Here is a 22,130-nt window from a genome sequence, read left to right as displayed (position 1 = left end):
TTGCAACTTTTTGTAGGCCTAACAGAGGTAGCCTAAATATCGTGCCTATGGCGATGTCCGAAAAAAAACCCCATTTATTTCACTTGTCTCTCTGGATTGAACGCAGAATGTGGGCTGTTGCGCAAATAGATGAATGAGGGAGGGAGATTCCGTTAACAAAAACCTAAAGTTTTGCTAACATTTTCTCCATTATTATCGTAAAATATGTCTCCATGCAGGGCACGGCTGGTTCTAACCTAGGCTAGGCTACTATATTTGGGTGGGCTGGTAGAAATTTTGGGTGGGCAACATAGCAAAGCTGTCAAATTGGATCAAAACTAACATAAACACAAAACAATAAGTACTACCTAGCTTGAGTTACTGCAGCCAACAGCCAGGGATAGGCATGTCTGATGTATTTAAAATACAAATTTGTATTTTATTTAGTTGGAAAAAAATGGCATCGTATTTTGTATCAAAATACTTTATAGGTTTGTAGTTTAAAAATACTGCCAAATACTTTTGGTAAAACCAATAACCTACTTTTGGTGATGTGATTATAAAAGTGAAAAACAATGAATGCAGCACTGGTGCTGACTTGTAATTTGCCCACAGTTGTTGTGATCAGAATATTGAGATTCAGGCAGATACTGTAAGTAACATGTAGGTTGCTCACACACTCATCCCAACCTCAAGTTTCTTGAGAACTTTAGTCATGTCATCCAATTCGAACACATGGAACCAGTTATGTGGTTGCCCTGCAACAAGTTGCCCCATGTGCAACGTTAACAATGTTTGCTCACATACACAATACACTCCTTCATACCAACTTCAAGTTTCTTGAGAACTTTACTGATCATTAATCATCCAATCCGAAGACATGGAACCGGTTATGTGGTTGCCCTGCAACAAGTTACCCCACGTGAAAATGTAATTAATAATTTGCCCACACTTGTTGTGATCATAATATTGAGATTTAGGAAGATGAAATTGCTCACATACACAATACACTCCTTCATACCACCCTCAAGTTTCTTGAGAACTTAAACAAATAGACAAAAAAGCAGGTCAAATTATTTTAACAGCTACAAAAATAGATGCACATAGATAGAAGTTATTGTGGGGGGAAAATGTATTGGATGAGTATATTTGTATATCTTCATTTAACTTCACACTTACATCATCACTGTCATCACTTCACATACATACAGCACACTGCTTGCTACAGTAAGCCTCCTCTACATACTTGCTGCACACTGCCCCCCCCCACCCCCCACATACACAGCACATTGTCTTCAGGATCTTCTCCAACACACATCCTCTACATACTTACAGCACACTGCCCCCACCTACCCACACACACACTACACACACACACACAGTCACTGCTCCACTCCCCTCCCGCCCACACACACATCTTCACTGTCATCACTCACATACATTACATACAGTACTCTGCTTGCAATAGTAAGTCCCTGCCCCCCCCCCCCCCCCCCCCTACATACACAGCACATTATTTCATCAGGAAGCTTCTCCAACACACATCCCCAACATACTTACAGCACACTGCCCCCCCCCCCCCCCCCCCCCCAATACACAGCACATTGTCTCATGAGGAAGCTTCTCCAACACACATATTGCACACTGCCCTCTCCCCACATACACAGCACACTATCCCATCTCCCCTGTCATCCCCCCAACACACACACCAAGACCCCTGGCAGTTGGGTTAGCCCCTTGAGCCGTGGATCTGCCCAAGGTTTCTTCCTTGGTAAGGGAGTTTTTCCTTGCCCCTGTTGCTCTTGGGTGCTCCTTGTTGGTGCCCCCCACCCAATCCCAATCCTCCCCCACCTTTTTTATGCAGCCCTTGCCACTTAATCTACTAAACCCCTCTTCTACTGCACTTTTTACCCCCCCCCCCATTAATGCACAAATAGGCTGACACCAGACATAATTTCACTGCATTTCTTACTTCCAGTAACTATATGCATGTGACAATAAACTTCCTTGTATCCTTGTATCCTTTAATAGAATAGAATAAAAAGGATTATATTTTAATGTCCCCATGATGGAATTTGTTTTAGCACAGCATAGCCCAGGGACAGACAACTTAGATAATTAACTTTAATATGTTTGTATTATTTTATTCAAATACAAAGACATTTTATGTGAGAGTAAGGTATTTGTGTTTTTTTTTTTCTTTCAATTTATGAGTATGGTGTTTGTGTCTGGTTTCCCTAATGTATTTGTGCTAATTTCACATCTTGAGCCTGTTTATGTTTACCTGGTTGTTTTGCCTCATGCCACCCTTGAATTAATTAGTGCCTCACCAGTGCCACCCTTGTTAAAAATGTCTAGAATCGCCACAAAAATGTCTTGAATTAATCAGTGCCTCACCAGTGCCACCCTTGTTAAAAATGTCTAGAATCGCCACTGCACCTCTGCCATCCAGGGCTCACCCTATTCACACAAAAATGTTCTTTATATGAAAATACACTGTCCCAGTTCCTTCCCTTATTCTGTCTGCTGGGGCCTGACTTTGGCTGGTAGCTGGCTTGTCTTGACAGAGGAGCTGGGCCACACTGGGTAGATATGATGGTAGCACTCTCTCTGTGTGTATAGCACTCTGGCAGTGATTCAACAGAGCATGCACTCCCTTGTTAGCATAATTAATCTCTTTCATGCAGAAAGTACATTTGGCATGTCCCTTTTTTTCAATTTTTTTGAAAAAGTCTGACATTTTGAATTTGTGTTTGGCTGTCTTGACATCAATCTCCGTTTCAACCTGTAACCAAGACCAGTTCCAATTTGTTTTACAACCCTCATCCACTTTCTTAACTGTTAGTGCCTCACTCTCATCAAATTCTCTCATTCTGTAAATGAAAAGTTGCATATATTAGCCATAGTGTTACCCTAGACCTGACAGTATCATAACAGAGTGCAAAATAGTCTTCACTTCACTTTGAACCCTTTCTCAATGCGCCCCAAAATAACGTTATTCTGCACGAAAATGTACAGTTAAAATGTATCAACAGTAGTGCGGTCTGTCTGTTAGGATAAGCCCACACATCAGTTTCTCGCCCTTATTTGGTAGGTGTCATTGAAAATAAGTCAGTTCGTCACTTCGGGTTGCATTTACGAAAAAGCCTAGAACAGCGGCTCATTAGGCTACTAGACGTCAACAAGCGGCTAGCCTAAACAAGTACGTTACCATTAGGCTACACGTTGGAAAGGGGGTAGAGTTGGATATAACGTTAGGCTGCTACTAAAATATTACAGGACAAAATACTGCTAGTCTGTCCGGAACTGAACTAAACTGACTGACGCAACAAACAAGGTTAAAAAAAAATCCAACTGTATTTTTGCTAGTCATGTAAAATGTAGCGCTAGTGTAACGAACATTCCAGATCCCTCGTTACGAGTCTTGGTGGTTTACATGTCTTTTTGAAAGAAATGTTGAAAGTCGGGCTGAAATCACATTCATATCTAGGTTTGCTGAATGCATGCAAGGACAATGGGCCATGTCATGTAAGGGACATGGTACTGCAAAAAAACGGAAACATTGTCTACATTGCAGAACCACTCAACTTTATTAATTTATGGTGAATAAATGTTATATTACTGTGCACAGCCTGACGTTGACGATGCTAGCACGTTAGCAGTGGTTAGCTAATTATGCTAACGTTAGTCTCCTCCAAGTGACAATCATATTATACACAATGCTGGCAATGCTAAGAACAATTAGCATCCTCGTTTATCTTACTTACATTGAGTTGACTGTGTGGCTTAATCCACAGATGTGGTGAAGCACTGTTTCGTTATGGTTTGCTAAGGAGTAACCCATTGCTTGAAATCGTGGAGAGCTGGGATGAGAACATTGTGTCAAATCTTCGCATTGTATCGCGGAGTGATTTATTATTAGCTGTGCAAAGTCTGAGTTGAAATGTCCAGGGATATTCCAACTCATGGAACGTCTCTCGGCCAATCAGAAACAAATAAATAGTTCCATAGAACCCAATTGTTGTATAACTAGCACTAACCTGGCATAGTTATTGTAAAGACTGTAATGACACATTAGGACAACCTAAACATTACACAATGCAAGTGGTAGAAATTATGTGATTAGAAGACATCAAATATGGTTAACCTTACTTTTCCTGCAAAAAAGACCAGGCGCGACACAAAATTACTGGATCCCGGACTGATAGATGTAACGTTAAATCCTTGCAGTGAGTGCAGTGAAGTGCAGCCTTGTAGCAGTAGGATAATGGTGCGCAGCAAATGGGATTTTTACGTGCGCAGCTTTTTGATTTAGTGTTGTCTTACACTTCCTATGTTTCATAGACTGTAACCTGTAACGGTAGGCTATGTGTTTATGTAATCATTTTAATACAGAATTAACTTTGATGAAATTATAATCAGACACTTCAACCCCCCCCCCCCCCCCAAAGAAAAACTCGTCGGATCTGCACGATTCACACAAGTCCCCCAGACAGCTGTGAAAAAGGCGGCATCCGCCAAAAGGCGCGCTGTTTGCATCCCTGCTTACACACTGCATACTCAACTGCAAGGCATGCTCCATTCAACTGGACATCCCAAGAGGCAGAGACTCTTACCTTGAGAGTCCTCAGTCTTGAAGACACGGAAGAGTCTAGTGGCCAAGAAGCCAAACTCCCTCTCGCATGCGTCCGACAGCGTGGCGATCATCTCCGCCATTGACGTCTCACCACCCACACTCGACAGACGGTTGTAGTCTGTAAACAGGAACCTGAGAAAACAACACAGACACAACATTCTCAGATTTTGAGAAGACATTTTACATACAGGTGACAGGTGAGCTGACCATCACGTTGACCAGCAGTACTGTACTGTGTGTGTGTTACATCTGTGTGTGTGTATGTTGCTTGTACCTCTTGGAGTGTATTTCCACCTGTGTGTGTATTTATATATATATATACCTGACAGGTAGCGCTCGAGTGGTCTGCTCAGGTAGCTCTGGGGGGTTGACGAACATGAGCTTGAGGATGAGCTCCAGGTATCCGATGTGGCGAGCCAGACGTGTGCTTATCACCCAGGCCCAGGCCCAGTTCTCGCCTTCCCTGCGGCTGCCGAAGTACACCACCACTGCAGACAGGGGACAGTAATGAGACTTCAAACACACAAAGCTGTTTCCTCCCACAACACACCTAATACAACTAAACAATCCAAAAAGTATATTTCATTCATAAGTATATTTCATTCATTGGAGCTATTCAACGGTTCATCTTACACAACACTACTCTTTAGTGCAGGGGTCTCAAACTCAAATGAGCTGGGGGCCAATTCTGCCAACGTCTGATTGGAGGGCCGGCTATTTCTGAAAATGCAATGTTCTTTTTTTCAAATACCACACAAAACTGCAAACAGAAAGTGCAAGTGTTTTTATCTAGTTTTAGACACCTGTGCTAGCAACCTTAGCTTATAAATAAAATAATAATAAAATAAATATTAATACAAATTATAAAATAAATGAAAAACATAAAAACAGGTATGTGTGTGTGTTTCACACCAAATAAAAATATTTCCTCTCATAACTTTTTTAAACCTGGCAAACTAGGCATCAGGGTTAAGAAAGCAACACCATTGGATTTTTATATAACAATTTCAAAAGGCCATGGCTTGAAAGTAGTCAGAGATAAAGTCCTACTGTAAATGTAAAAATCTTTAGTAAAACAAAAGTTTATGAAGGGGGTAAATTTACCCATCTAATTTGTCACTGGATGGCAAGCACCTCAAATTATGCACCTTTCAGTAAATACTGGATGAACATATTTAAGCAGGTTTACTTTCCTTTTTTCATATTACCCACATAGCAAATTAACAGGAAAACACCTAAGATGTATACCAACACCTAAGATGTTGTGGTTTAGTAATTACTACAATATAGGCCTACAATAAAGTATTGTCAAACAGTTCCTATCGCGGGTAATCTGCAGTACCCAGAAGTTCGCATCATATTGCGGGTGACTTTGTAGTTCTTTAGAGCCCTATTTCTACTAGCCCTGCTGTCTGTACCACATCCATTACGGACACTCATCACGATTACCACTGCAACCTCCAAGCTATGTTGGGCAGAGGGTCGAAACAAGCATGGTATGCTTAGTGGACACCGTTGTATACACGCACCTCCATTCACAGACGCACCGTGACTATCACTGTCATAGACGATCGATCATAATCTCCAAAAGGATATTCTCCTTCAGAATTAGAATAGGTGAATAACATAGCTTACCTAAGACTTCATCACACGTGAACGTTTTTCAACATTTGGTGTAGGCCTGTTTCTGCTTAATTTCTGCAACACTATGGCCTGCATCGCTTCCGCGTCATTACAAATGCACGTCTTTGTGTTTCTCGCGTGTAATACAAGTATTTCCTGAAAACTTTGCGCAGCGATTTTGGGTTTGAATCAAGCTCTGGATGTCTTGCATATAGTGGAGCAGAGTAGGCCTACAAATGAGATTTGTCACCGTACCTGGATCTATCGTCTATTTTAATCAGTATCGTTGTTTGTCGCAATTAATAGCCTCAAGGGCCGGATTACATTATTATTTTGTCATACGTCGCGTGCCGGAATTGGGCAGGACGCGGGCCGGGTGTTTGAGACCCCTGCTTTAGTGGTTCAAATAGCCTCTGCAATAACATATGAACTTAGCCATCAATGTCGTTCTTTGTACTTTCAGATAATAAAGTTATCAGGGGGGTATTCCAGAAAGGAGGTTTAACAAACACTGAGATAAAACTTAACCTCTGGGTTGTCTGAACCTGTGGCGACTAAACCCGAGCTGTCAGTTCCAAAACACCGGTTACCAGTTAGTTCAATCAACCCTGTGTTAGATAACCTAGAGCTGTGTCACGGCGAACTTATAAAGGCATCATCTATTGAGAGTCGAAACCATGAGTGAAACCGGCGAAACGAAGAGCACCGTATTTTTCAGAGGCGGAGTAGCAAGTTCTCCTCGAGGCTTACGAGGAGGAGAGAACTGTAATAACAAAAAAAGAGCAATACTTGAGCGTCTGCCAAGGAACGAGACCTTGCTTGGCAGAGAATAGCCTAACTGACCGTGAAAATGCGTACGTTTAGGATAGCCTATTTAATGTCAAAAGCACAATTAAATAATTCAGTGGACATTATGTATTGTATTGACTGCTTTGAATGATGCCAGTGTTTCCCATACATTGACTAATCTTTGGCGGGGCGCCACGAAATAAAATTCGGCCGCCACAGATCAATATAATATGTTTAATTTAATTTAATTTAATTTAAATATAAGGTCAAATCCTTGCATTGGCATTGAGCTGCGCTTTTTACGCACGCAGTCTTTCCTTGCCCCGCCCCGCTCTCTCTCGTAGCCTGCTGCCACTCCTCTGCATGTGTATTTAACAAAATATTCACGATTGTTGTTGCCACATAGAAGCATTGCATAGAAGACGTCTGGCTAAATTGCTATTAAATCCGCTTAGCATCGTGACAAATTTGTTCAAAACTGCTGCATTGAAGTGAACTCTGATAAGGTCTTATCACAACATAGTAGGCTACATTGAAGAGACTAAACTAAGTTAAGTTATGAAATCAAGCAGTATCTCAAAGCTAACGTTAGAATACTGTTTGGATGTCGAATTTAGCATGCTTAGCCTACTTACTGCTGCTTGTCAATTTCGTTGAAGGGCTCATTTTATTGACTCTGACACTGAATGTTGGCAAAATCCCGATGTAAATGGAAAAGTGTTTTCCAAAATTCAGAAATGCTTGTCACAAGGAGAAGTACGAACCTTTATTTTAACTATGTAGAAAACGTTATGAATTGCATACACACATCAGCAGCCTTTCAACAGTGTTACAATTGCAAGGATTCCCTCAAACGTCATAAAGTGACAGGCACTCAATTAGACCAAGACGATCTTAACCCCCCGCCCCCCCATTGTCCAAGTCAGCTGCCGCCACAAATTCTGTGGGAAACACTAGATGCATTTTTAAACTAGCCTACCTTGTCACAGATTGAGTGGGCCATAGACTCTTTGAGAATGCCAAATGTAATTTTCTATTTTAACGCGGTTCTGCAGCTGTGGGCCAAGTTAAACCTTTGCGCTCCAGCATCGGAAGGGTGATGAATGTTGGAAGGCATGGGTAGCCTATCCTCTATCCCCCAGTAGCATACCCATCAAGTTCCCATGTAAATTGTACATATAACATTAAGTTACAGCCTACACATTAATTAGTCTGTAGTGGATCTGATAATATTCTAGTAAGGTGAGGCCTGCCCTAACGCACCCTGTTGAAATGTGTCGCTCAAATTAGATTCCCGGTACATCATTCCTGGCATCGTGTAGGCCTACTGGGCCCTGCCATTTCGCCTCCACGTTTGTGATAAGATGTGAAGCATCATCACATATCATCTGGCAATTATTAAAATAAAAATGTGTTTTAAACACCAACACCATTAAGAGAGCATCCAAAAATAGAAGTGGCCTATATGACCTATCCATTCGACCCTAAGGACATTCTGAAAAAGCCAAAGCCCGTTAATTGAAGCTCACCAGCTAAAACAGCCTATCGTCGGTGTAAATTTGGAAAACTTAATAAGTGATGCTGACCTGCCAGTTGGTGACACTACACTTTAATGATCCTTGTGGGTTTGTGTCCAGGAAAACGAATGAAGTTGCGCAGAAACTGCTTTAGCGCAAGGCAAACTTTACGCACCGACCGACAGCTGCCGATATGCTCTGCGTCTCCACCACTACAAAAAATCCCAGTCGGAGAGCGTGTGTAGCCTATTAAAAAACTATTTTATCCCAAATGCCATCAGCATTCTTAACCAAACTTAGTGGCAACACGCATACCCGGCTGAGCTGTTAGTTATAGTCTATATTTAAACTTATTTATTAATTTTCTATGTTTTCATTTTTTTGTACTGTACTTGTTTTAATTATATCTTCAATGTGTCTGAGATGTTGTTTGTCCATCTGTCTGGTGAGCCAAACACAAATGTCCACTATGGTGTAGGCTAGCTAGCCTACATTAAAGATTTATTTTATTCTATTCTAATCCACCATGCGTAATGTAGGGATGGAGAATGCTTTTCAAGTAGGCTAGCCTATATTTACAAGGTATCTGCACATTTTCCAAGTGCAATTTTTTTAAGACCTTTTCAAGACATCTTAATTGAAAAATTAAGACTATACCACGGCAAAAAGATACATACGACAACTTACATTTTTGTTTTGCAACAGTTTTTTTTTCTACTAATTTTAACCCCCACCCAATTTTGGATGTCTACAGAAGTTACGAAATATATTTTGGCTAAAGAAAAATTATTGTGTGAATTACCTTCACAGCTATAAATGCCCAAATTTTAGGGTCTGGGCTGCTTGCTTTTGAAGCTGGCTGTACATGCATGCATCTGGTTGTGCTTACTGGCTGAGACTGACTGTTCTTCACCTGTATCTGTAGTAGCCTATATTACTTGCCAAAGACATGTGCACTTGACTGGATTCCCTTCAATATTTTTTTTCAAAGTTAGACTAAGCTATTTAAATATTTTAATAGGCATACTTTATATAATTTACTATGTGCATCTATTCCCATATGCATCATATGTCCCATATACAGCACAGCAAATTAAAGTTAATCCTTGTATCTAAACAAACCAAAGCTTGACTGAAACATTGTAAAACCATTGTTTTGTTTTAAATTAATTAAGAGACCGGTCTTCCTCGGATCCTGCTGAAAACTGCTGGTTTCATCTCAAGCACACACGTATTATGAAAGCACGTTTTTTTTTTATGTAGCCAGTCGCCGACAATCAAAAAAATATGCGGTTATATTTCACAACTTTTGCGAAGTAGGCCTACTGGGAAAGGCTGGCAAGCAAGCTGCTGACAGATATTACAGGTATTATAAATTAGACAGATGTTTTCTTCCCTAGGCTAGGCCAGCAACACACGCTGGAAAGATGCAAACAGATCAACTTAACATATTTCCTTCTGATTGCGAAAATGCAAGTCAGTCCGTGGTTCCTTCATAAACTGCGCAGCAAATTCTCAGACGAGTGACAGAAGCACTGCACATAATTTGACCAGCAGTCTTCGCGTCAATAGTTTGTGAAACCATGCTGCATCCGAGCAAAGATTCTAGATGCCCAGCGCAACTCCAAAAAGGAGGACAAATGAGCTTCCGGCTTGAGGCTGCGCCGGACGCCGGACAGGGCTTTTAAAATCCATATTATGTCCGGCCTAAATTCGAACGTATGGCCACCCTATCGCTAACTGGCTTATCAACTTTCTCCCGCTCACGTAGGCTACCTGCGTATCCCTCGGCTACACCACGAAAATTTCAGGCATATTTGTACATATTATTACCGTTTTCACACCTTTAACCACACCCGTGAAAAACATCTTCACTCTGCAACCACTACACTTCCTCCCGTAGCCTTATATAGTCACTTATACAATTGCGTTCGGATGGATGGAGACATTTCACTCGCTCTCTTGCGCTCGCTCACTCGCTGGCGGTCCCATACGCAAATTTAATACCTCCATTTCGAAAATTCAAGACATCCCCGACAATTTAAGACTTTTTTAATCCTTAAAAACCAAAAGTTGTATTTAAGACTTTTTAAGGATCCGCGGGAACCCTGTATTTAGGATTCAGCTGAAAAACTCTAGCGCTCTTGAAAAACTCGTTTGGAAAAGAATGGATCGGCTATCATGTGATGTCGTGGTCTTATCGCCCTCTCACGGTGAATTGCACGGATGAATATTACATGATTTTGTGCTTCTTTGTCAATCGGACCTTTGTCAAAATGAAACGCCATTGTGTGACAAGTATAATAATAGCGGTCTGGTTGAACATGCACTGAAATAACTGAACATAATTGAACATAACCTGAACAAAACCTACCCCCTACCAGGTTAAGTTCAGAGCCTATGTTACCCTAGTTACTTACATAGCCTGATCATTTTTGAGCTTTCTGGAACTGAAATCCCAGATTTACCGTTTACTCTGGGTCTACATACCCAGTTAAGTTCAGAGCCTATGTTACCCTAGTTACTTACATAGCCTGATCATATTTGAGCGTTCTGGAACTGAAATCCCAGATTTACTGCTAACTCTGGGTTAACAACATACCCAGTTACTGTAAGCCAGTAAACCTGCTTTCTGGAATACCCCCCAGCTCTGGATTCAAATTATAGCTGGAAGGGTGAGTTAATAAATAAAGGTCATGCATCTAACTATAGCTGTGTTCTGACCTAGGCTTAATGATATCAGACTTGTATTGACGTCAGGTACATATAAGCACCAATGCATGTGCCCACTATTAAAAATCCTCTCTCAGAAGAAAGATGTAGAACAATAAGTACTAACAGTAAGCACATCTTCATCTGCGGCCAGTTACATGCACCTTGGATTCTCACAGTGGTGCAATGGCCACCGACATTTCAGTGACCAGCTGGCTGCCATTTCAGTGTATCGTAAAAGTGTGCTGGAATGAGCATACCAACACCGTCTGACTGGATCTGAGTTAGCATACTGATAAGTTCCAGGCCAACGGCATGCCTCAAATGGGACATAACTTAAATAACTCAAATAATTGCTTTGTCAGTGGGTACGTACACCGGGTCCTAATTGCATGGAACGTGAGCGAGTGTCAGCGGCAGCATCAGTTTGATTACTTTGTTTTCAATTCTAATATCCTAACTGAATGCGAGAGAAACTTTACTGGGCAGCATGATGCGATCTGATGTTTTGAGCAGAACCTTTTGCCGGATGCCCTGTTTTCTATTTTCCTTTCTGTCACTCATGTTGCTCTGCTATAACGTGATGCTATAGAACGACCTATTTAACAAATTCAGTATGGAGCATTCAATCAGGATTCAACACGACAATCAGGCGCTCGAGTCGCGTGCCGTTAGGACGTGCTGTTAGGGGTGGCTCACCGAAGAAGACGTAGAGCAACGCCAGCAGGCTAAGGGACACGGCCACGGCCAGCTTGGGGTCAACGGTGAAGCCCATGACCAGAGCCACGGAGCCGCAGAACAGCACAGACAAAACCACCACCAGCCAGGAGAACTGGAACAACGGCTCCACCTGCTGGCCAGCAAATGTCTTCATCTCATCTGCAGGAGGGAAGGATGGTAGGAGGAGGATGGAGGAGACGCATGTTTATCTATAAAGCCCGTTCCATACACAAGGGTAATTAATTATTCATGCTTTACAAAAGCAAGGAATTATAGTAAATAAAAAATAAATTAAAAAAAAGGAGCAATAGTTAAAAAATGCTGACAGTACAGATCATTCACCATTGAAGAGAAAAAGACAACAGAGATGTTCATTTCAATACAGTGGTCAAACATGAAAAGATGGATGTTAATTTCAATACAGTGCCGTCAGCAGACCGTCCTACAGAACCTTCTAGAAGAGCACTCAACACCCGCGTGCATCTGGACTCTCACCCTCCAGTTTCTTGAGCAGGAAGGACTTGCCGCTGCCCCACTGGGCGTAGAGGCCCACGCAGATGGGCGGCTGCATGGTGGGCTCGCTCAGGATGTCGGCCAGGGCGCTGCTGTACAGGTCATAGCCCAACATGTCCCCGTCCGACTCGGTGGGGGAGAGATGGCCTGGGGGAGAGAGGGATGCAGAGAGAGGGTGAGAGAGAGAAGAAGCTAGAGAGGTAAAGATATCTCTTTAATGTGCCATCTTGCCATCATCTTCACAAAAGGATAGATACTAAGGATTATTTTCATAGTCGATTACAGCAGATTATTTTCTCAGTTCCTTAAAAAAAATGATAGAAACCAATTAATCAGTTTAGTTTTAATTAATCGATTTAATTGTGTTCACAGTAGTGTTTTTTTTCTGTTTCTATGCATTTAGGGTAAAACATCAATAGGTCTGATCTACTCAAAGAAAAGCAACTTCCCTGTCTTAATTAAAAAAATAATTTACAGAGCTCCACTCCACTACATTATTACTGAATGCACGCAGTGCTTGTTTGTGTGAAGACCCAGAGGAGACTTACGAGCGCCAAAGATCTGGGTGAGGATGCTCTTCTGGTGGCTGCAGTCGATGTTGTAGGGCGTCTCCCCGGCCTTGTTGGGCCTGTACAGCAGGCGGCCATCTTTAGGGTTCCTCAGGAGGAGTTCCGCCAGGCGCCGGCTGCGCCCGCGAATGGCAATGTGGAGGGGCGTGTCCCCTTTCTGGAGGGAAAAAAAAAACAAAAGACTTTTGGACACCTATTGACCACAGGTGCGTCGGAGAAGACTAGAGGTCGACAACCATGGGAACTCATTATTTATAATTATTACTAATTATAATACATGTTTATGGTTTTGGCTTTCGTCAGGTTATCTTCTGCGGGTGTCTTTGAGTTCCATGGATGAGAAGAAGATCAATGTGGCACATCAATACAATACACAAACATCACTAATGATAGAGAAGACAACAAATACACTATACACATCTGATGTAATATACAGACACGTAAACACTGAACTGATGGTGAAGCCTCACCTTGTCCACAGCAGACACTTTGGCCCCCTTGTCCAGCAGCAGTTCCACAATGTCAATGTTTCTCATCTTAGTAGCTTTTATAAGAGGCGTCTCTCCATCCTGCACACACACAAACACACACACACACACACACACACACACACAGGTATGAAACCCTACACTAAAAGCTCACAAATGCAAACTCAGATTAAGCTTTAAAATGCTCAGGAAATGTTGTCGGGAAACAAAAAAAATATTATTTAGCTTTAGTTTATTTTTCCGAGACTACTCTTGTCTCAAGCTACAATGTTATCTTGTAATGTATTCTCTACAATATGTTATGGCTTTACGGCTTGTGTCTATTTAATGTTTTCATGTCTATTATGACTGTGTTGTCTGAAGTGTCAGACCACCCCGTCACCCATGAAGCGGAGGACCCTGATGAGCCAGCGCTGTACTGTACCTTAGTGGTGGTCTCTGTGTCGGGATTGCACTGAAGGATGTCCCGCACCATGGTGGCGTTCCCCTTCTCCACCGCCCAGTAGAGGGCAGTCTTGTTGTCCTGAGAGGAGAGCAGACAGAGTGAGCGGTCAGAGCAGACGCCAGACACTGAGTCATGTCCAAGGTGTAGGGGTGAGAGGTATGCAGGCATGTGTGGCTTGTTTGTGCATGTTTGTGTGTATGTGTGGTGTGAGTGAGCGAGTGTGTAGCTGGATTATGGTGTGTGTGTGTGTGTGTGTGTGTGTGTGTGTGTGTGTGTGTGTGTGTGTGTGTGAGAGTGAGTGATTGTGCAACTGGGCTAGGGTGTGTGTGTGTGTGTGTGTGTGTGTGTGTGTGTGTGTGTGTGTAACTGGGCTAGGGGATGTGTGAAGTGTGTGTGTGTAAGTGTGTGTTACCTGGCCCCTGATGTCAATGTCAGCGTATTTGTGCAGCAGCGCTCGCACAATCTCCACATGACCTCCTCTCACCGCTCCGATCAGCACTGTATCACCACTCTGAGAAAACACACACACACGCACACACATACACACACACACACACACACACAATATAATGATTACATGAAAACTACACACATAGCTATCATCAAATAGGTATCACTCCTGGGCATACGGAGAAACATAATGCACCAGGTGAATAAGTGATGATAATGAGGAGGTATTGTGGAAATATTTCTAAATGAGTATGAATATGCAATATATGTATCATGCATTCTTGTATTATGTATAATCTCAGATTATGACAGAGTATAATTTCTTAGAGATTAAGAATCTTGTTCTGTGTGTCTTGAGCATGGATTGCTCACCCGATCTGGTATGTTCACATAGGTGCCAGCGTCCAGCAGGTCCTGGACGATCTCGGTGTAGCCCTCCTTAGCAGCGATCATGAGGGCCGTGTTGCCGTCCTTGTCAGTCATGTTGACATTTGGGTTCCTCTTGAGAAGCTCCTTCACCACCTCTGTGTAGCCCCCCTTCACTGCCACGATCAGAGCCGTCATGGAGTTCTACAGGACAGGGACGATTCAGTGAGTATTAAAAAAAAAAAAAAAAGTACTGACGCCATTTCATTTTTGAATTAGGCCTTTTGCAAACCTAGATGACTATTTAGATTCCATTACTCATATGTACTCATCATACTCATACTCATACTCATATATGATACATACCGCCCCCTCTTGGTCAACATCAGCCCCGTTCTCCAACAGGTGCATGACGCAGTCGTAGTGTCCCTTTCTGGAGGCCCAAATCAGTGGAGTGGTACCATACTGAATGAGAGACACAGAGAGTCAATATCACAGCCCATCAGAGCAGCCCAAACTAGACCACAACTAACGGCTTCAATTTCACCAAGCCGAGTTAGTCTGGAATGAAATGTCCGAACGGTCCCTGGTTCAAAATCTCAAGCCTCAGATGTAAAGGTTCTCTGATGCAGGGGGCTACACACTCACCTTGTCTGAGCAGTTGACCTTTGCCCCGTGCTTCAGCAACAGGTGAACAATCTCAGAGTGGCCCCTCCCCGCCGCCCAGATGATGGGGTAAACGCTGTATTGCTGTAACAGAACAAGAGAGACAGAACGTGAAGGAACATTAGGAACTTGAATACAAGAATGAATGGTTTCAGGGAGGACCCTATTTGAGTGTGATGGACCTTATGCATTCAAGGCTCTTTAGGCAGGTAATTTGTTTCTGGTGTAGCCAGGTGTGTTGTATCCACCGCTATTGCTAATGTAATTAGTGTCTACACGGACCCGGTTGGGTGTTGTACCTAGTGAATCAACACGTTATGACGTAGAAGGATTTAAAATTGTTATTATTGGGCAAACAAGATATTCAGTGTCAGAGTGAATATAAATCAGAATATAACAGAAGATGCTGTTACAACACAGTTAGGGTTCATTCACACCAAGAATGATAACTATAACGTTAACTATAAAAAACATCATTCTCGTAATATGAATGACGACGTTCACACATAAACTATAACGATAACGACATGAAGAATGATATTGTTGGGGATCACTTTCAGCGATTTTGAGAACGATAAAAAGCTAACAGCCAATCAGAACCCATGACATTTTAGTCATTACATTAATTGACACAAGGAGAGATGTTGCTTATCGTTAGTTTGCGCGGACGCTTTTATCGTTATGGTTATAGTTATCAGTTAGTATTATGGTGTGAACGGCCCTTTAAAACTCCACCGGAAATTAATGAGCAGCACAAACAGCCTTCCGTGCATAAGGTCCATTATACATGACCATGGCAACTTTCCTTGTTTTTCTAATACATGACAGTATGAACAACTCTGTTATTTGCTTGTTTGTTCATTTGTTTGTGTTTATGTATTGTTTATGCATATGCTTCTTACATGTCCAGTGGTGTTGGGATTGGCTTCATTCTCCAGGAGAACTTGAGTGACCTCCACACGACCTTTATAGGCTGCCCACATGAGCGCAGTCCAACCTCCCTGGAGCACACACACACACACACACACACACACACACACACACACACAGATACATGTCAACAATGACTGTCTGTCCAATGTTTCAACTGTACACAGTGGCCGCGTTCTGTAACTGAAGAGACCGCTAATAAGCCAGCAGTACTGCTATTCTGCAAAAACATGCCATCATACACTTCACTTTAAATGAAGCATCACATTTCAAAGGTTATCTGGATTAAGATCTCCATTAGTACTTCATTTCAATGTCAAGTTTATCTCACATGAAGTAAGTGCCATGATAAATAAATGAGATATAGTTAAAAAGCATATGAATGTATAAGAGAAATGTATGCATGTATATAATGGGTACTAAATGCCACATATTGTGTATATCGTTTATATCAATGCATTTAAATTTTATTCAATACTATTTTGATTTAAACTTTATTTATGTTTGTCCATCTTAATTGTTGGTGTGTGCCTTGTTTTTTATGATTTGTACATCTTATTTTCTCACATATATAGACAAAAGACACTTCTACTTTTGTTGGGCAGTTTGAGCTGCATACTTGCAAATATGACGACATTATTATTTGTTTGTGTGTGTGTGTGTGTGTGTGTGTGTGTGTGCGTCTTTACCATGTCCCTGTGCTCAATGTAAGCACTGCTCTCCAGCAGCTCCTTGACCACATCCACATGGCCCTCTTTTGCTGCACAGATCAGAGCAGACCAGCAGTCCTGCACAAGGAACAAGGAGAGAGAGAGAGAGAGAGAGAGAGAGAGAGAGAGAGAAACGGGGGGTCAGATACAACAACACAGAAAGACAGAAATAATGAGTATGTGTGTGTGAGAGGTAGAGGGAGGTCTCCAGGGAAGGTGAGAGAGGGATAAAAAAGGGAGGGAGGGAGGGAGGGAGGCAGGGAGGGAGGGAGAGAGGGAGAGGGGGATGGGGCAGGGAAAGAGATAAGTGGGTAGGGGAGGCAGGGGAATATGAAGTCCTGGTCACCATGGAAACTGGCACATAAAAGAGCAGTGTTGCTAAGGAGACCTGTGGAACTAGCCTGAGGATGCTGGGTAGAAGAGACAGCCAGTATGTCAGTCAACTGGCTTTAGTGAGTGTGTACATGTGTGAGTGTGTGTATGGGAGTGTGTGTGTGTGTATGTGTGAAACAAAGAGGATGGGGAGGAATGTGTTTACTTCCAGAGAGAGTGTCTCATTATGTGGCTATGTGCATGTGAGGGTGAGTGTATGTACAGTGAGTGTGTATCTGTGTGTGTATGTGTGTGTGTGCGGAAGAGAGTGTGTGTGGACTGACCACATCGTCCAGGTTAACATTGGCTCCCCTCCTGATGAGCTCCTGGATAATCTCCAGACTTCCCTGCTCCGCCGCCAGCATCAGAGGAGTCTGTCCATTCTGTGGAGAGAGAGAGAGAGAGAGAGAAAGAAAGAAAGAAAGAAAGAAAGAGCATATCATTCATACTCTCTTGCACTTTGCACTTGCATACGCATGTTGTTGATTTGGAGCTATTTCATATGCTTGTGTAGATGCATTTGGCAACATGAATGAGGCTTCAAGGCCAAGCTTACAAAGCCATGTTGTTTGGAGAAAAAAGAGATGAGGTGTGTGCATGGGGAACATGCCTGAGACCCTGTGAGCCCAATCCAACTGCAAATCAATAAGCCTCCTTGTAATAATGTATACATTAACATTAGTAAATATGTATCTGTAAATGTGACAGCAGACAAAATGTGTCTGTGTTCTTTTAAAACAAGCAAGTTTGCTTGGCCATGGATACGTGTCCAGGCATCAATTCAATGTCAATGTAATTTTTTTCAATGTAATTACCAATCAATTACATTTGATTTACAAATCATTTAATCTTAATTTATTTTTTTCTCTTAATTTTCTCTGTGGGCTTATACTCTTCATACTGCTCTTCGTGTGTGTGTGTGTGTGTGTGCAAATGCTTACATCACTGCGGCCGTCCACCTCCTTGAACTTGTCCAGGTGTGCCTTCAGCGCAGCCAGATTCTCCTCTTCCACATAGCTGAAGAGGTTCTGGATGGCCATGGTGGTCATCTTGATGGACGTGGTGGTGTCCATGGTGACGGTTCAACACCTGTGCAACTGAGGGGAAGACCAGCTCCACATCAGTCACCAAAGCAACAGAGATATCACACAATGCTACCACGGCAACAAGGGGAGGACAAAGTTCCAGGATTTCACCAAGCTCGCTTAATAATGCAACACCATATTTCAATGGTTGTAGCCTATACAAATATTCAAATCATTCACTTAAAAAAACACAACCTTTTCCTTTAGCTTTATCTAAAAGAGGTTTAAGGGGGGAACTATTTCAAAATGAAACAGATTGGGAATCATTGGAGAGAAGAATCCCTGGGGTTTTCAGTAGAGCCCCTGTCAGCAGTACAGTCATACAGACTGTGAGACAGGCTGGTCTCAGATAAGAGCTTACAGTACATACACACACACACACACACACACACAGAGTTCACATACAGCCAGTGGGTATAGACGGAGTTCCAGTCAGTTTGCTATTTCTTTGTTTTTAAATGTCAGGATGGAAACTTGGCATTCAGATGCGTGCCAGCTGTCAGACAAAATAGATAGACCAGAGTGAGATGCAGATGGGAAGAGGATGAGAGAGGAAGAGAGAGAAAGAAAGACAGAGAGGGAGAGAGGGGGGGGGGTCCCGCCCTTCAAATGTCACCAGTGAAATGCAGACTGATAAGGACCATGGGAGCAGGTGTTCTCACTGTCAGAATTAGAACTCTCCTCTCCCTCTCTGTTCGGACTGCTTGAATAATGCTTATGCCACTTGTCAATCCATTTGTGATTTGGGTCTAATAACGCCATTTAAATAGCATGCAACACTCACACGAAAAACAGAGCTCACCACGAATCACTGAACACAGACAACAACAAAGAAAAGATGGCAGCCTTGCATCTAAGCAAACACCTTCTCAGACACACACATAGACACACACAAAATATACATCCAAACGTATGTTCACATCTGCTTCAAGAATGAACGCAGAATCTGTGTGTCCTTAAGATCTAAGTAGGTGAACAGGCCTACGTGTCTATTACAGTTGAAAATGTAAGGTAGACAAGCTATGGTATGCCTGTAGGGTTTATGCATTGTGGCTAACGCCTAGTCTCTCTGGCACATGCTCAGATAGAGCAGAAAAAGATGTGTCTGTGTGAGGGTGGACGGATATGTGTGTCTCACTGTCTAGCCAAACCCTCTCCTACCAGACCAGGAATGGTGCACTGTCAAGCTTGTTTATCAGATACAGGCATTACAGATGATAATGGTAGACTGTGTTCAAGAGGGTCAACAATCTTGGTCCACTGGCACAGAAATATTATTGAAAAATAATCAATTATAGAAGCAAACATTAATGTATGCAATAAAATGAAAAAGAAAAAAAAATATCTCGAATAAATGCTTAAATGTTTGACTATTATATCTATTAATGTCAGTTTTGGCTAAAACCCTAGCCTACTGCCATAACTACATTGACTGATTCACAACAGTTTATGTTACACAACATAACTCGGTCAGCAGCCAGTCAGTCGCACCAAATCACTTGATTGAACTTGATTCGGCTGTTCTTACATCATATCCCACCTCCATACCAGTCTGTAGCAGTATGCAACATAAACGAAATGACGGTATAGGCCTAGTACACGTCCTATTCCCTGTCATTTAGTTTAGCCTACAACGTATTTCACCGATGTGTAGCCTATATTGAACTTAATTGTAAAATGATTTTAACATTATGGTCTGGAGATCAGCCTCAACTCGTCAGAATTCAGATGATTTATAGGGTTGCACAAACAACAACTACAGGATGTGTCATTTAATTTTTATGACTGTTTTGATAACAAGTCCACACATCCTATTTCAGTGGTAATGGGAGACTCGCTCAGACATTCCGACGGGGACGCGCATGAAGCGGGCAAATATCTTCCATGATGACCCTTTTAACGACCTTACCAATTTGAGTGTGTGTCTTCGGGAAAGCATAACATTATCTGAGTCCAAATAATGTTGTGACCATACAGACTACCTTGTAAGTAGACCCTATGTTAACGTGATAAGGGTGTCTGGATCCCGACGGAATCCCTTATAATCACGTTACTCAAGGGATACGTTAACGTGCATGATATCGTGTGCAGATAGTATTCTCCGCACGATACAGTAATTACCATCACATTATAGTTAAAACAGGACAGTGGAATATTTATAAGTAATTTAAATGTCTCGATCTCTCTTGCTATGATGGCTGATAGCCAGCCGCACTTGTGTGCTAGCTAGCTAGCTAACTTAGCTGACATTAGATTTGCATGAACCAGAGCGGAGCCAACAAACTGTCAATCAAGCTAGCACTGACATCGCTACACACCCGTCTCCTGAATTTCATCTCGAAACAACACGGGATGTTTACCTTGACTGAAGAGAAAATACACTGTTTCCTTAAATCGACGATTCCCGCCCTAGAGTCTTTTTCGTGAGCTCAAATAGATAGCCTATTTTCACTTCCCATCCTCGGCATCAGCCATCTTGGGAGACAGAATAGCGCCACAGACTGTTGCAGAGCCTCTTCTTTCCAGCCTGCTGCCGTTGCGCTCATTGGGCTACTTCAACGCCTACGACACGGGCGTGACGTGACAACAGAGGACAATAACAGGATGGACTCCTTTGACAATGTTTCACATGGGAAAAACTGGAGGGCTAAAGGCCACTGTAATCAGCAGGTGTCTGCAAAACAATAATTTACATAATTTGTAGAACTTTATAAACATATTCGTAAGATAATTCCTATTTGTGAAAAGTCAGTAGCCTAGCCTCCACCAGTCCAAATTAAAAGAGAGCAGGAAAAAACAACTGGTCAGCAATTATTTTCTAATATGGTCCAAAGTACATAAAGCTACCTTTACTGTGTGTAAAGGGCCAATGAGAGACTGCCAATAGATCTGATAAGACACAATAAACATTTTTTTCAACAATCATAGTTTGTTTACACAAATATGCCTATGCCTAATTGTTTGTTGCTCATAAGTGGGTGGCTGGGTTTGGTGTCCGTGTGTGTGTGTGTATGTGTGTGTGTGTGTGTGTGTGTCAAGGGCGTAGGTTTGGTCTCAGCTTTGGTGGGGACATCCAATCCCCCCGGCTAAAAGTTAACTTTTCAATAGACAATAGCCTCTTTCATTATTTATAGTACTCTAAAGTTAAACTAGCATGTCCGACTGGAGAGAAATATGTGCAGACGAAAACAATTGTTTAAACGTAAATAAATGTTTGACCACTAGATGCCAATGTTGTTTCTCAGATATCAGATAACAGAACCTAAGCATATCTTAAATTTGCCCAGATTATATATATATATATATATATATATATATATATATATATATATGTTACTGAGTATGGAAACCATAGTTTAGGATTGAATATGTCTATGAATTTATGCTACTCTAAATTATATTTGTATTTCTTTATTTTATTACTTTATTAATGCTTAACTGTAATTCTTTTGCCAGGATACCAGTGCCTTAATGGTGATTTCCTTTGTTATTTCAGACTGTTGGAAATACAGAATATCACAATACAGAAGTGAATCTACTCCATCTCATTATATTGTACA

General features: G+C 42.0%; 1 protein-coding gene across 4 annotated transcripts in view; it reads right to left on the bottom strand.

Annotated features, from left to right (window-relative positions):
- LOC121711397 (kinase D-interacting substrate of 220 kDa B-like) overlaps positions 1 to 21,125 on the bottom strand; it is a 40,339-nt gene extending 19,214 nt beyond the window's left edge. For all 4 annotated transcript variants that reach the window (XM_042094982.1, XM_042094983.1, XM_042094984.1 and 1 more), the window contains exons 1-16: positions 20,931 to 21,125; positions 18,427 to 18,582; positions 17,770 to 17,868; positions 17,093 to 17,191; positions 16,376 to 16,474; positions 15,456 to 15,557; positions 15,174 to 15,272; positions 14,814 to 15,011; positions 14,404 to 14,502; positions 13,971 to 14,069; positions 13,529 to 13,627; positions 13,038 to 13,215; positions 12,472 to 12,636; positions 11,956 to 12,135; positions 4,938 to 5,103; positions 4,596 to 4,747 (exon numbers count right to left, since the gene is read on the bottom strand). In XM_042094982.1, coding sequence (XP_041950916.1) covers positions 4,596 to 4,747; positions 4,938 to 5,103; positions 11,956 to 12,135; positions 12,472 to 12,636; positions 13,038 to 13,215; positions 13,529 to 13,627; positions 13,971 to 14,069; positions 14,404 to 14,502; positions 14,814 to 15,011; positions 15,174 to 15,272; positions 15,456 to 15,557; positions 16,376 to 16,474; positions 17,093 to 17,191; positions 17,770 to 17,868; positions 18,427 to 18,558 — 1,966 coding nt within the window. In that variant the 5' untranslated portion in view covers positions 18,559 to 18,582; positions 20,931 to 21,125. The remainder of the gene's footprint in view (positions 1 to 4,595; positions 4,748 to 4,937; positions 5,104 to 11,955; positions 12,136 to 12,471; positions 12,637 to 13,037; positions 13,216 to 13,528; positions 13,628 to 13,970; positions 14,070 to 14,403; positions 14,503 to 14,813; positions 15,012 to 15,173; positions 15,273 to 15,455; positions 15,558 to 16,375; positions 16,475 to 17,092; positions 17,192 to 17,769; positions 17,869 to 18,426; positions 18,583 to 20,930) is intronic.
- Positions 21,126 to 22,130: the final 1,005 nt, after the last annotated feature.

This window comes from Alosa sapidissima, chromosome 6, assembly GCF_018492685.1.
Source record: "Alosa sapidissima isolate fAloSap1 chromosome 6, fAloSap1.pri, whole genome shotgun sequence".
NCBI lineage: Eukaryota > Metazoa > Chordata > Actinopteri > Clupeiformes > Clupeidae > Alosa > Alosa sapidissima.
The sequence above is the reverse complement of the archived record's forward strand: the minus strand, read 5'-3'. Positions and strand labels throughout refer to the sequence as shown.